We start from the raw sequence: 13936 nt of genomic DNA on the forward strand, positions 1-13936 counted from the left end.
TGAAAAAGAACAACACAAAATATGTTAAAAAATTATGGGATATAGATCCTCCGCCATTTTGAACACCACGCCATTGTGGTTTAGAAGAAAATGTTTATTTTCCAAACTATAGTTTGATAATATACAACCAAGACGCGTGATTTTCAACAAATACCCATTATGGAGGCAGTTCGTGCTTTCAACAATGAAGTAAGTATAGCGTTATATCTGCCAAAGAATGTACAGTAGAGATCGTTTTTAGAGATTTTTTGTATCGTGGGGACGCAGCATGCCGGGTGTTTTGTGCCCCCCCCCCCCCGAATAGATTGGTAAATAGTAATTATACTTCAGTTAGACAACTATCAACCTTTCCTAATCACGTTCCGTCTTTTGGCCTTGTTTATCGTAGGCAGAATGTTTATTGTAATGTGATTTGTTATTGAAGAATAACTGTAGAAGGCGTTCTATATTATTTATTAAAAACAAGACATCAATACAGCTAGGATGGAGAGTAAAGACTGCCCTGAAAGTATTTTCCCCATGGAATGTAAACCCTAGTGAATGTATAACATAAACCACCTGTTGCTGTGTATCAGTTCTAGTCCAATGTGGAATATCTGCTAATTTTTACTGTTGTGAAATTACAAAGCTACTTGGATTAAGGCTTACACTACATCTCCCCGCCTGAGAAAGTTAACATTAAAACGAAACGTGATCTGATGACCACATTTCTAAGCAAGTAACATCAGATTCATTTTTACAAGTTCGGTCTCTGATGGTTTTGATAATCTTCCCGAACGTGGGAAATATCCATTTTGACTGGTTGGCACTGCTTTGCTTTCATACGAGTCAAAGTACCAGGGTTTAAAACACTCTGACAGATTTGCCAAGTCTTAAGATTTTGAGGTAAGTCTTACAAAAGTTACTCTTAAAATCTGGACACAGGATACAAACAAAAATTATGGAAAAATGATTGTTGCCAAAAAAAATCTGGATAGGTCCGTGTTTGATTTGGATCCAGGTTTCATATTAGAATTAGTGAAATTAGTCAGGGAACCAGACTGAGTTTACAGCTTCTAGAAAAGTGTCAATCAACACAGAAAAGTAAAATGGAGTATTCAGATTCTTATGATTAAAAGCTGGAAAAGACATAATTACGTTTATTGGACATCACATGACAATTTGAATATGTCTCATTGCGGGATTTTCGATTGCCTTTGTCAAGTGAAATGAATTACATCAAAGTGAGAGATAGCAACAAGCCACTGAGTTGCAGTGTTTCCCTTCACGCACATTTATGTGTCAGGGACGCACGCTGGAGAAAATTGACGCACACATTTTGTTGCCGTGCATTTTTTGACGCAAGGGATTCGCATAATGAGATCAGGATTTATTTAATATCCAATGCGTTGTACGAAGGGTGGCATCGTGTCTACTTCAAGCATAGGCATTGACTGGTTTCCCTCTTTGTTTACTCCTATAGTGGAGTGGAACACAGGGAACATACGAAATAAGGAACCAGACTAGCATAGGCAATGTTATGACGGAGTAGCTTCCCCTAATCTTGCAAGCTCTCACGCGATTTCCATTGAGCTCAGCAAGATGCTTGTTGCACTAGAAAGTGATCTCCAGATTAAAACGTTGTGCACTAAAAATCATTAGCGAAGAAAGTGAAGGAAGCTGAACACAAAAGTAACGGTGGATCTAACTTTAATAAAAAATGGAGAAAATAATTCCCTTGACTGGAATATGGCACATCCATTAGGATTCCGGTTTTGATTCTCATAGTGTGATTGCGAAGACGGCAAAAGTGAATAATCCTTTCGTGACAGAGTTGAAGAATTTTAACAAATCTGCCCTTGGTCGCCACAAGATATCTGGATAACACATTATAACCCAAGACATTCTTTCACAACAAAGAAATCAGTAAACTTGCCGAGACAAATGCGTTTATTTGGATTACACAGTCAGGGGGTCATTGCAGATTTTGTTGGTTTTTAACTTTGCTGCAATAAAAAAAAGACCGTAAAGTTCAAGTGTAACTTATTAGAAACAAGATGAATCATTAGCCTCCTTGATTTTAGGATAAATTTGTTCTAGGATGAAGTACAATGAAACCGATGGTAATACACATTTTATGACAGGCAGTAAAGTGACTGCCATTCAGTTAAAAATATTTGTTAGGCTTTTTGTATTGGCTTGTATATAATATGTTGGTCTATAATATTGCTTCAAAAATATTATAAGGAGACTGTTAAAAGTACGATTTTAAAAGAAAAATGAACTAATAAAATTATTCTTTGAATGGACAATGCATTTGTTTGTTAATTGTGCATGTTGGTTTATTTGTATGTTTAGAGAGAGAGAGAGTATGTTGTGCAAGTTGCAAAATCCTATTTCGAGCTGAAAAAGAACGAGTCGGATGAAAATTTGTCAGTATAGTTTTGACCCCCAGTTCTAACACCAAGTTTTTTTTTTTTTTACCATCAGTTTTACACCCCTGGGGGATACACTGGAATTGCATAGGGTTAGGAACTAAAGTTTGTGCAACTCTATTAGAAATAAAGTCTGCATGTACTTTACAACATTTTCAGTTGACTATAATGTTTATCGTCGCAGCGTCAAACTTTTAATCATGTTTTCCAGCTTTACAATGGCAGTTGATATTTTGTGACACCTTACTGTTAAACTGGTCAATCTTATGGGAAAAAATAAACTGCCTTACTGAGAGGGACTTGGCAGGGTTGGCAGGTCTGCTCTGAGAGGCTCTGATAATGTAGTAGGCATGGGAATTAAATTTTTCCTATTATGCTGTTTCTCTCCCTCGTCAGTTACTACTATGTGTGAACAAGGTGTAGATGCCTCAGATTTAACAATACCTGAAGAAAAATTATCTTTAATCCATACTTTATTTCCTATCTGATGTTTTTTCATATTTCAGGCTCGTTGTCAATGATCATAATAATTTGCTTTTGATAGTTTCCCAATTTTCTTCAATTTCATTAAATGTGGCCATTTGGCTCAAAGTTGTTTGGTGCCATTGGTAAAAAAGTTTCTGATTTTCTTTCCATCACAGTGTTTCCTGTTACGCACATTTGTGCATCAGGGGTGCACACTTGAGCAAATTGACGCACACATTTTTGTTGCAATGCGGGTTTTTTTGGACGCAAAGGATTTGCTTGATGCAATCAGGATTTATTTAATATCCAATGAAGTGGATGAGGGATGGCATAATTTATACTTGAAGCATAAGCATTGACTGGTTCCCGGCTTTCTTTGCTCTCTGCATTACACTTCTATTCATATAGCAGAGTGCTACACAGGGAGCATACGAAACAGGGAACCAGACTAGCAAGGCAATGTTATGATGAAGTAGCTTCCCCTAAGCTCGCAAGTTCTCAATTGATTGCTATCGAGCTCAGCATGATGTCTAGATGTTTAACCTCGATGCCTGTTGCACTAGAAAGTGATCTCCAGATTAAAGCGGCGTGCATCAAGCATCATTAGCGAAGAAAGTGAAAGAAGCAGAACACAAAAGAGTAACTGTGGATCTAAAATTAATGAAAAATGGAGAAAATAATTTCCTTGACTTGAATACAGTACATCCATTAGGATTACCGGTGTGACTTCTGATCACATGACTGCGAAGAATGCAAAAGTGAATAAATCTTTTGTGACATGGTTTAAGAAATTTAAGAACTCTGCACTCATTTGCCACAATATCTGGAGAAGACATTCTTTCACAACAAAGAAATCAGTTAACTTGTCGAGACAAATACGTTATTTGGATTACAAAGTCAAGGGATCATAACACATTTTGTTGGTTTTTATCTTTGCTGCAGTGAAAGAAAGATCTTAAAGGTCAAGTGTAACTTGTTAGAAAGATCATTAGCTTCCTTCATTTTTGGATAAATGTGTTCTAGGACAATGTACACTGAAACCGATGTTAGTACACATTTTTTGAGGGGCAGTAAATTAACTGCCATTTGGTTAAAAAGATTTATTTGGCTTTTTTGCATTGGCTTATATGTAATGTGTTGGTCTGTAATATTGCTTCAAAAACTCTAAGGAGGCTGTTAAAAGGACGACTTTAAAACAAAAATTGACTAATACAATTATTCTTTGAATGGACAGTGCATTTGTTTGTTAATTGCGCATGTTGGTGTATTTGTATGTTTAGAAAGAGAGAGAACATGTGCAAGTTGAGACAGATGAAAATTTTTCAATTTATTTTTGCCCTCCAGTGTTTATTTGACCCCCAGTTTTGACACCAAGGTTGTATTTTTTTACTCCCAATTTTATACCCCTGGGGGTTACATTGCATCAATAATTTGGCATGGCTGTATCCATTTGAAAATGGTGTTGCATGATACGTCAAGGGCTATGTAAGGATCTTTTGTTTTTTTTTAAACATTCTTTTAATTATTTAAACAGCTCATTAGGTGTTACCATTGCTCTGTAGATATTTTGGACTGCTTGTAATATGCCTGAATTCATAATTTTGAGAAATTCTTTGAATATTGCAGATGTGTATTGTGGACCATAATCTCAAACTGATACTTATGGTATACCGTGTCGTGCAAAGATTGATTTGAGATGATTGACAAATGCTCTTTAACCTGTGCCTTGCAGTTTTGCTATTTTGATATATCATGAGAAATAATCACCAAGAGATGTTTGACCATTAAGTTCAAACAAGTCTGAAGCGACTCTTAACCATGGTCAACTTGGAAATTAATTTGGTATCACTGGTTCAGCTTGATCTCTAGAGTTTTTGATGCAGTTTTGGCGAGACTTTACAAAGTGTTCTAGCGGAGTACTTGTCCTTTCCACCAAACTGATGTTTTTACACATTTTCTGCATTTAACTATGCCCTGGTGACCATTGTGAATTTTTTCCAGGATTTCTTTTTGAAGTGAATCTGGTAAGACCAGGCATGTACTTTCCTCTATCTGCCCAGTACGACTGAAGTTTTCCATAAATAGCGGATTTCTCTGGCTACCCCTTTTCACAGAGTTGTACAAGTTGTTTGCAAATCGAATCATTTCACTATTCAGACTTTATTTGTTCAAGTTGAGTATTTGATGCAGGCAAACTACTAACTACAATATCAACATAGGCATTAGCTTCAGCCTGGAATTCTCTGTTTCACTCAGTATGACAGGTTAAAGGTGCTCTGGATAGAGCATCTGCAGTTAGTAGATTTTTGCCAGCATACAGATCTTATCAGATGCATTCTAAAACATTGAATTCATGGGGTAAATCTCCCAAGATTTTTGTGCTTATTAGTGGTACTAATGGCTTATGATCAGTTTCAAGTTTGAATTGTGATCCATTTAACCCTTTAAGCCCCGATCCTGTCTGTAGGCGTGATCCGGTTTCTGCATTCAATGGCCGATCCCGCCTGTAGTCGTGATTTTTTTGCTGCATTCAATGGCCGATCCCGTCTCCAAGTGTGATGAATGTGTGTTAGATTCAACGTCTCTGATTGGTTAGAAATGGGTTTATTTCAAGAACTAACAACTATTAAACCAATCAGAAATGATTTTACTTTCATTTGCGGAAATTTGAATTGTTCAGAAGCTAAGGGCTCCTGTTTTGAAAGCGGTTTAACTACACGTGTTCTGGTCATGAAAAATCGTAAATGATGGCAGACGTAAGAGTGATTTTTGATGAGAGCAAAAATGAGGAGTTTCTCGGGTTTGATCTTGAAAATACTGAGCAAGCTGAGGAAAGATATGTTCGGCAGTTGGATATTTTGTGAGATTTCGATTCGGACATAGAAGTTTCTGAGATTGAATCGTCCGAAGATGAGGATGCTGACAGCGATGATGATTGAGTTCTTGCGGATAAACGTTGCACATAATTTTGTAAATTCTGTATAAATAAGTCGTGAAAGACTTGGACAAATAGGGGAAAAAAATACATCACTGTGTAGACAAATTCATTTGCAATAAATGGTGAAACTTTCTTGGATTTTAATTGGATATAAGCAGAGAAATTAAGGTAAGAGTGAATGCATGTGCACGATGTTTACAAAATTTTTCAAACAGGTAAAAACTCTGGGGCACACGCAGCTAGACACAGCTTAGCGCTGCTGGGGCATAGCAGCAGTGATACTGATAACGGGTCTGGGGCTGAATGAGTTAAATAACTGAAGCATTCACAAGCCCAAGTGATTGCAAGTGCCTCATTTTCCATTTGAGCATATCGTTGCTCAGTTTCTGACATACCTCGCAATGCGAACACTGTTGGTCTGAGAGTGCTACCGTGCTTCTACCGCAGCACAGAACCTAGTCCAAATGTTGATGCATTTGCAGATGCAGTTATTTCTCTATTTGGATCATGACGTGCTAAAGTTGGTGAAGATATCATTTCTTGCTTGATATCTCTAAAAGCTTGTTCTTGATTTGGACCCCATGTCCAGGAGTTTTTACCTTTCAAAAGCTCACATAATGGTTTTAAGTTTTCTACCAAATTTGGACTAAATTTAGCAAGTTGAATTTCCATACTGAGAAATCGTCATATCTCTGTTACGCATTTCGGAGTTTCCATTTCTGTTATAGCTTTGACTTTTCCTGATCAGGTCAGCAACAATTTTCGTCAACAACATGCCCAAGAAACCTAATGGATGGTCTTGAAAATTGGCACTTTATAGTGTTCGAAGTGACGCGTGCCTTTTTAATTGATTCATGACCATTTCTAGTCTTTTGTCACTGTTTCTGTGTTTTCCCAAAAACAAGAACATCGTCAATATGACAGAGTGTTCCGCCATGTCGCTTCAGAGTTTGCATCAAGTTTGGTGAAATTTTTTGCACCTGCTAGTTTTTCAAGCGATTCTTCAACTGATGGTAGTGGGTGGTTCTCTCTTTCAACTGATTCATTCAGTTTAGTTAGATCCATGCAAATTCTTGCTGTGCCGTTCGGTCTCGGAGCAACAACCATTACTGCGCACAACTCATTTGGCTCATCTTCTTTTGAAATAACACCATTTTTTTACTATTCTATCCAACTCCTCTTGAACTGTATTCAGTAAAGGTATAGGAACATTTCTTGGGGTAGATAAGGCATAAGGTTTGTCATTTTTGTCCCGAGTTATGTTATAAAACCATTTTGTTTTCCCTAGACCTTTAAACAAATTTGGGAATTTCTTAAGATAATCCCCATCTAAATTGATGGAGTTATTTTGCGTGCATTTTGTGACTTTTTATCTGAGGCATTTACTGAGGATATATTTACCTATTTAGTAATCTTGAGATCCTGAATCGTGGGCTGTCCAAGAGTGCCTGATTCAGTCACTACAACAAATTTGTCTTGTACACTGAATGCATTGTTCAATTCCAGTCCACATGTAAATTTTCCCAGCACTTTAAGTTCAGAGTTTCTAGGTCCATACAGTTTTTGATCAGACTTGGATATTTTTTGGTCTTTGATTTTTCGTAAATCCCTCTTAGTAACATCAGCTCAAGTATTAATCTTGAATAAAAGTGAAGTGTTGTTCAATTTCACATGTTACCCATGGGTGACCCTTCTTTGTGCTAATAGTCCCTAGAAATTCAGGTTCTTCTCTTGATTCTATTTTGTGAACTGATGATTTTGACCTTTCTTACACTGTGGCATTTGGCTTCTTTTGCTGGACATTGGTCTCAAATAATTAACTTTCTTTTCACATCTCATGCATCCTTTTTTGCTGACACTGTTCTGTTGAACTTTTGGGATTTTATGTTTGTTTCCCATATTTCAGTGAGTACAGTTTTACTGCATGTTGATTTTTACAGCCTTATTTTGTTGAGTTTGAATCTCAGTCTAACTTCAAGTTGATCTCTGATCACTTCATCATGTAGTGGCCCAAAAATTACAATTATCTGCTAACACAGATAGCTGTAACAAAACTCTCCAGTTTCTCCCTCTTCTGTTTTCTTTGATTACATTTTTCCTTTTTAAATATTACATTCCTCTTTAGAATGAAATATCGCACCAATTCACAGGCTTTCACTAATTTTGATCTTCCTCTGTCAGTTTGAACAAAGACAATGTCATCAGGCTCACTTCCCATGGAATAAATCAAGGTATTTACTTGAATTTCTTCCTCTTTTTCACTTAGGCCAAACACTTGACAAAAGTGTTCAAAGCGCTGAAACCACTTTTCCCAAGTTTCAGGTTTCGAAAAGTCAAATTTGTCTGGATTTGTAAATTGAAATGAAGCCGTTTTCAACTCTGATAATTTCAATCCTGTGTTTTTACCCTTTTTTTTTCTTCTCTTTTTTCTTGCTTTTCATCTGTCTGTTTGCAGTTCATACCTCTTTGCCTTTTATCTGAGACCAAAAAGTCTAAAATCCAGTCACAAAATCAGACTCTGACCATGGGCAAACTTTGAGTAGAAAAAAGCAGGTCCAAAAAATGAGGTTTTTCCCTCCGTATTTTGTAGTGCAATTAGAAATTCCAGATTATTTGGTATCATTGTAGAGCTGCATCTGTCTACCTTTCTATAATGCCACCCACCTGAGTGTATCATACATGACCTTGACTCTACAGAGCTCGGCAGTAAGCTACTACCTCCTGCCACTTAAACTCATCACTAGGGGTTAACCCTTTACCTCATGCAAGTGCCTTTTGGATACCTACTCCATTTGAATGGAAGTGCCTTTTGACGTCTCTGCTCCATTTGAATGGAAGTGCCTTTTGATGTCTGCTGTAAACATAGCCATTTTAAGCTGGTTTTCGTAGCGCCACCTTCGGGGAACACCCCCTATTAAATGCTACATTCATTTTTGCAAATGACAATTACATCAGATGATGTGGTCACTGTTTTTGCACTGGTCAGTATCTGCTATTTAAAGTAACTGGTTCGTGATCTCCACTTTCCAAAATGAGGTCGTGGATTTCATTCAATACTTACGAAGTTTTCACGATTAGAATTACAAGTATGAGAGATTCAGTAACTTAGGTAAAGGCTCTGATATTGATGTAGGCAGCAATTAGTTTTTATAAATTATCAAATTCAGATGACAGTGATGTAGACGCAGACAAAATTGTAAATTTCAAGTATGAGAAATGGCAGCAACGTTTGGTTACGTGGTCTCACTGACTTGACGGTGAAAGAGTTCTCAAGATTTTAAAGCACATAAAGAAATTTCCGTGATAAATAATTACACAGCTGTAACAATCAGACTTTACTCTTAAATTTTTCCACACATAATAGATGTGTAACAAAAATGTAAAATTGTTAAAATTGCTGTTAAACATAACATACACTACATGGCTTAAGAGTTAACAGGCAGGCCTATGCGTATGGAGTCGAATAGGTAACGTGTTCTATTTACAGCGAGCTGCACTGGGTAACTTTGCTCTGTGAGGTAAAGGGTTAATGTGATAAACAGTGCAACTGACCTCGGAGTCAAGACATGTTGAGACTTAGACAAAATGCCATTCACAAATTTGGATAATTATTTTGGGATTAAACGGCAAACTTTAAGTCACTGAATTCTGTCATTGTAAATATCAGCACATTTTCCCATCCAGCAGCTAGTCAGAGTCTCTGAACTTGTCACCCAGCTATTACATCATGTTCTTTTTTATATACTCTTACAATGGCAACATGTACATCAAGGGATCTTTCAGCCACTGAATTCTGTCATTGGAAATATCAGCACAGCTAAATGATCAACACACTTTCTCTCTAAGCAGGTGGCTGAAGCAAGACGGCAAGTCTTTGAATTTGTCTGCCCACCAATTACATTTGTACGGAATACTCGCACTTCACTGATTTTCTGTGTCCCAGAAGAAGAAAAATTGAAATCCACATTTGCGTTGATCAGCATTTCCAAGACCTCTGTTACTTCTGTAACATAATTTTGGGACAGATTTTCAGCCATGTTGGGTTGACAGTGACCTATGGCTTGAATTCGCTGATGGTATCTGCTGCCGGCTTGATGCTGAATTTTGTGGTAGATGTGTACATGGACATCTTTTCAAATTCACCTTATGATTTGTGTATGTATAAAGTAGCAAAATGTATCATATCGAACTTTGTTTTGGAAAAATTAGGACCATTGAATAAATATGTTGACATGTATTTTTATTGATAAAGTGCATCTCATTTATCTAAGCAAGTGATTAAAATCTGTGGACGAATGAAAAGGTACATGTGACAAGTGAATTTTCTAAATTAACTTGTCCATGATCAGTTGCTTCATGAAAAGTCTTTATATTATTTTTCAGCTGTCATCCTTGTATGATGTCAAACCACCAATCTCTCGGGCCAAGATGGCACATGTTACTAAGTGTGCCATAAAGGCCATAAAGTTCTACAAGCATGTGGTGCAGAGTGTGGAAAAGTTTGTCCAAAAGGTAAATATTTTTTTATCTCTATATTGTTTTCTTCCTAAATGTACCTCAGGGAATTTTTTCATTATCTATATGTTGCATTGGTACAGTTCATCTCTACATTTGACTCCACAGTGGATGGGAAAACCAGTAGATAATCACCAATATGACTGTATCAGTGTGGAGAAGGTACAGGGCAGTAATTTGATGTTTATTTGATGTTTGGTATGTAACCAATAAAATCTTCATAACAGCAATACATTAACTAGCTGTGTTGCATAGCTTACCTTCTGGGATGCCAAGTCCCACATCCAAGCTACAAATTATAAATGGCCATACATGATTCCCTAAACATGCCAAGCTTCATGTGCTGAGAAAAAACATAATTTTGACTAATTTGCACACATTTAAAATGTCCTAGTAAAGTTAGATCTTTCAGGGATGGTCCTGGCTTTTAAAAAGCTGTTGCCAAAAAAATCGCCAACCTCAATATTTTGTCGCCAGTTTTCAAAAAGTGTCGCCAAAAAAAAGTAGTGCACATTTTTCCAAGTGTTAATTTAGTCTATTAATGTAACAGGCAATGAAAATTACAGAAGATGGATTAGTTAATACTTTAATTACAGCAAGCATTAACAAAATGTTACAAAGTGTTACATGAAGATCCGTCGCGATTTTAGGGCTGCCCACTTGTTGAATGCAGTTTCAAAGTCTAATTTTTCACATCTGTACATGCTGATTCTCATTAAATTCTCGAGTGATGAGATGCAGAGCTTATTTCTGATGTCAGTTTTTATGAGGTTCATCTTACTGAATCCACGTTCACAGTCCTCAGTGCTGACAGGTGACACCAGTAGTCTCTCAGCAGCCCCCCCCCCCCATGGCTAGCTTCACAAAGCTTGTAGCGAATCGCTTCCTAAATCCCAAGAATGATCACTGAATGCTGTATAAATTTTCTCGACAAGAAAAATAGGATCTCCATTCCCACGAATGAAACTTACACAAGTCAACACCTGGCAATATTGGACCGTATATATAAGCGTAAATTCACACCCAATTTAGGGATTCTTTCACTCCTGTATTTTGAGAAATAAATAATTATTATTAATTATTTAAAACGGGGTTTTTTTTGCTATTTCTTGTTGCAGAGTTTAAGTCTCTGCAGCCGTAACACGGGACTGATGGCAAAAGGAAAAGATCAATGAATAAAATGCTGCACTGGCGACAGATGTAATTGTGATTGAGATTTTTTCCATTTGCTTTGTATTTATACACAGTAGTCGGTACTTCATAGGTTATCAGTTTTCTATGAAGGTTCAGCAAAACTATTGTATTGGTATATGTATAAAAAAAACAGAAGGATTAGCCATACAATTAATTGTATCTGTTTTATTCCCGTCTTCAGAAGTTGGTTCAGTTGAAGGTATAGTGCGGTAGCATGATTGACTGTATCGCAGCATACAGTACTCAGCCCAGATGTCAGCATAAGCAGATTATGATGTAACAGTGCACTGTAAAGATGGGGTTGTCAATAAGAACAAAGGATCGTTTGTGTAACAGATTGATTCCAATGCATTGCTTAGTCAAGTTTGTGGCTTCCTTTCGTTCTGGCTTTAAATTTATTCAGTCCAAATCCATGATTGTATGTACAAATTAAATAACGAAAAAGTATGTCGCCAAAAAAATCGCCAGATGGGATATTTTTGTCGCCAATAAGGAAAAAAAATCGCAATTTGCGACATTGGTGAAGCCCAGGACGATCCCTGTCTTTGCATGAGTATATTACACTCTGTAGCACTGACATGAGAAATGACCAAAAATTAAATTCTCTTTCTGCATGAGGGGTACTGAAGCAGGTTGGACCACAGGTGCCAAATTTCTTAGCCTGCCAATATGTGAAATCCAAACAAAACATCAACCAGTAGTGTGAGACATGGGCTCGAAAAATAATTCATCTAAATTGGCTAGGATTTCTCATCATTGAATCCATTGATGACAACCAAACCTAACGTAGCTATTGCCTTTTGTGTCAGCCAATGCACTTTACTGCTTGGTTAAAGATCCAAGAAGTGAAAATGGGAAGAAAAAAATTGTTTTTTCCATTTGCTTGTAGAGTGCGAGTGCAAAGTTAACTTGGACAATCTTCTTAGATGAAAGCAGTTTATGTAGATACCAATAAAAAAATATTCAGTGTGGATCCCTCAACTAATCTAGAAGCATTAATCCAAATATATGAATGGCTGGAACAAAGCTGAGAAGCTAACAAATCTCTTCTCACAGAATGCCTTGCAAATTAAATGAATCACCGGTTGCTGTAATGGCAAGTTGATTTCCACAAACGATTTCATTGTGATCTTCAGTTGTGCTTATTTGTATACATTGAACAAAGTGATTTTTTAACATACCTTCTGACCATTTAACTCCTAATCCATTTCTTTTTTTTTGTGTATGCCACCAAAACCCATGCTAGCAACTACCTAAAATAGTAATTGTGACAGTATAGTAATTAGAACACCTAATGTTACAAACAAACCAAAAAACTCAAAAAAACATTCTGCACACACGAAAGAGTAGCAGATGATTGATCCTTGCAGAAACAGAATCAATGTACCACATGAGATTTCCAACCCTCCTATCATGAAACCAGCTAAATCGGGTCCATCAAAAGAGCTGCAGACTGCTGATGTCAGTTGTAAGACGTGCTTAAACCCTCAAAATAAAGAAGAGAATTAAAGAATTTAATAGACTTCTACAGTTTCAGTACATTTATAAATTTGCTTCACCAGGTAAACAGTATCAGGTCCACGTTGGTCTCTTGTATTTAAGCAGCAAATACCAATTTCTACAGTTGGTCATCCTTAATTCTGACTGGACATCAAAAGAAAGACATCAGCAGGTGTGACTATGTAAAAATGTTGTGTGCAGATATTTTTTGATGCCATAAGAGTATTTGGAGATATGCTGGAGGTTTTCCTAATCCTCTCCACACATTCTCCACCACCCCACTGCAATGGATGGATAAAGGGGAAAAAATCACAAGAGTAGTGGTTTATTGACAGGAACTTTTTTAAGGATTTATCTGATTTTTTTTTTTACAGAACATGGGCAAAAGCTGTCTACTTGCTGTATTTGTATACCTTCCCTCTGTACCCACCTACCAATTTCAAAATTATACCATCAAGGATATTTTAAAAATGCACAGAGCTTAGTCTTACCATTTATCAATTTATAATTTATAATCTGCCACCAAGGGGTCCCAATTGCTGTCATTTTCCTGTCATTTCAGATGGGAGTTTCTTTAGTGATGTGGTTGCCATAATACTTAATTTATGACCAGTCACCAGGGGGTCCCAAACACTCTTCCGTTTTTGTGTTTCAAATAAATGTGAATTTCTGTAGTATATGGTTGCCATGTTTACATGGGCAGGTTTGTGTTTTCAAGTAACAGATGTGATGTTGTTTGCTATCTTTAATAATCTCAGTAATTCTGTATATTCTGGAGTTACATGCCTTTGAATACAAGAGTTTCTCCTTTTTATTTGTTCACTTTATTTCAGAAATATTAACACTAGACATTGCAATTTATTTGACACAGACAACACATTTTTTACTGAAATAAACTATTGCAGAAACC

General features: G+C 36.7%; 1 protein-coding gene across 1 annotated transcript in view; it reads left to right on the forward strand.

Moving 5' to 3' along the window:
- Positions 1-49: 49 nt before the first annotated feature.
- The window catches only part of LOC149786396 (uncharacterized), a 52682-nt gene continuing 38795 nt past the window's right edge, over positions 50-13936 (forward strand). Inside the window, exons 1-2 of the mRNA XM_089976816.1 lie at positions 50-189; positions 10201-10329. Of these exons, the coding sequence (XP_089832942.1) occupies positions 160-189; positions 10201-10329 (159 nt within the window). The 5' untranslated portion in view covers positions 50-159. The remainder of the gene's footprint in view (positions 190-10200; positions 10330-13936) is intronic.

Source organism: Sinohyriopsis cumingii, chromosome 12 (genome assembly GCF_028554795.1).
Source record: "Sinohyriopsis cumingii isolate HCF-2022 chromosome 12, ASM2855479v2, whole genome shotgun sequence".
Taxonomy (NCBI): domain Eukaryota; kingdom Metazoa; phylum Mollusca; class Bivalvia; order Unionida; family Unionidae; genus Sinohyriopsis; species Sinohyriopsis cumingii.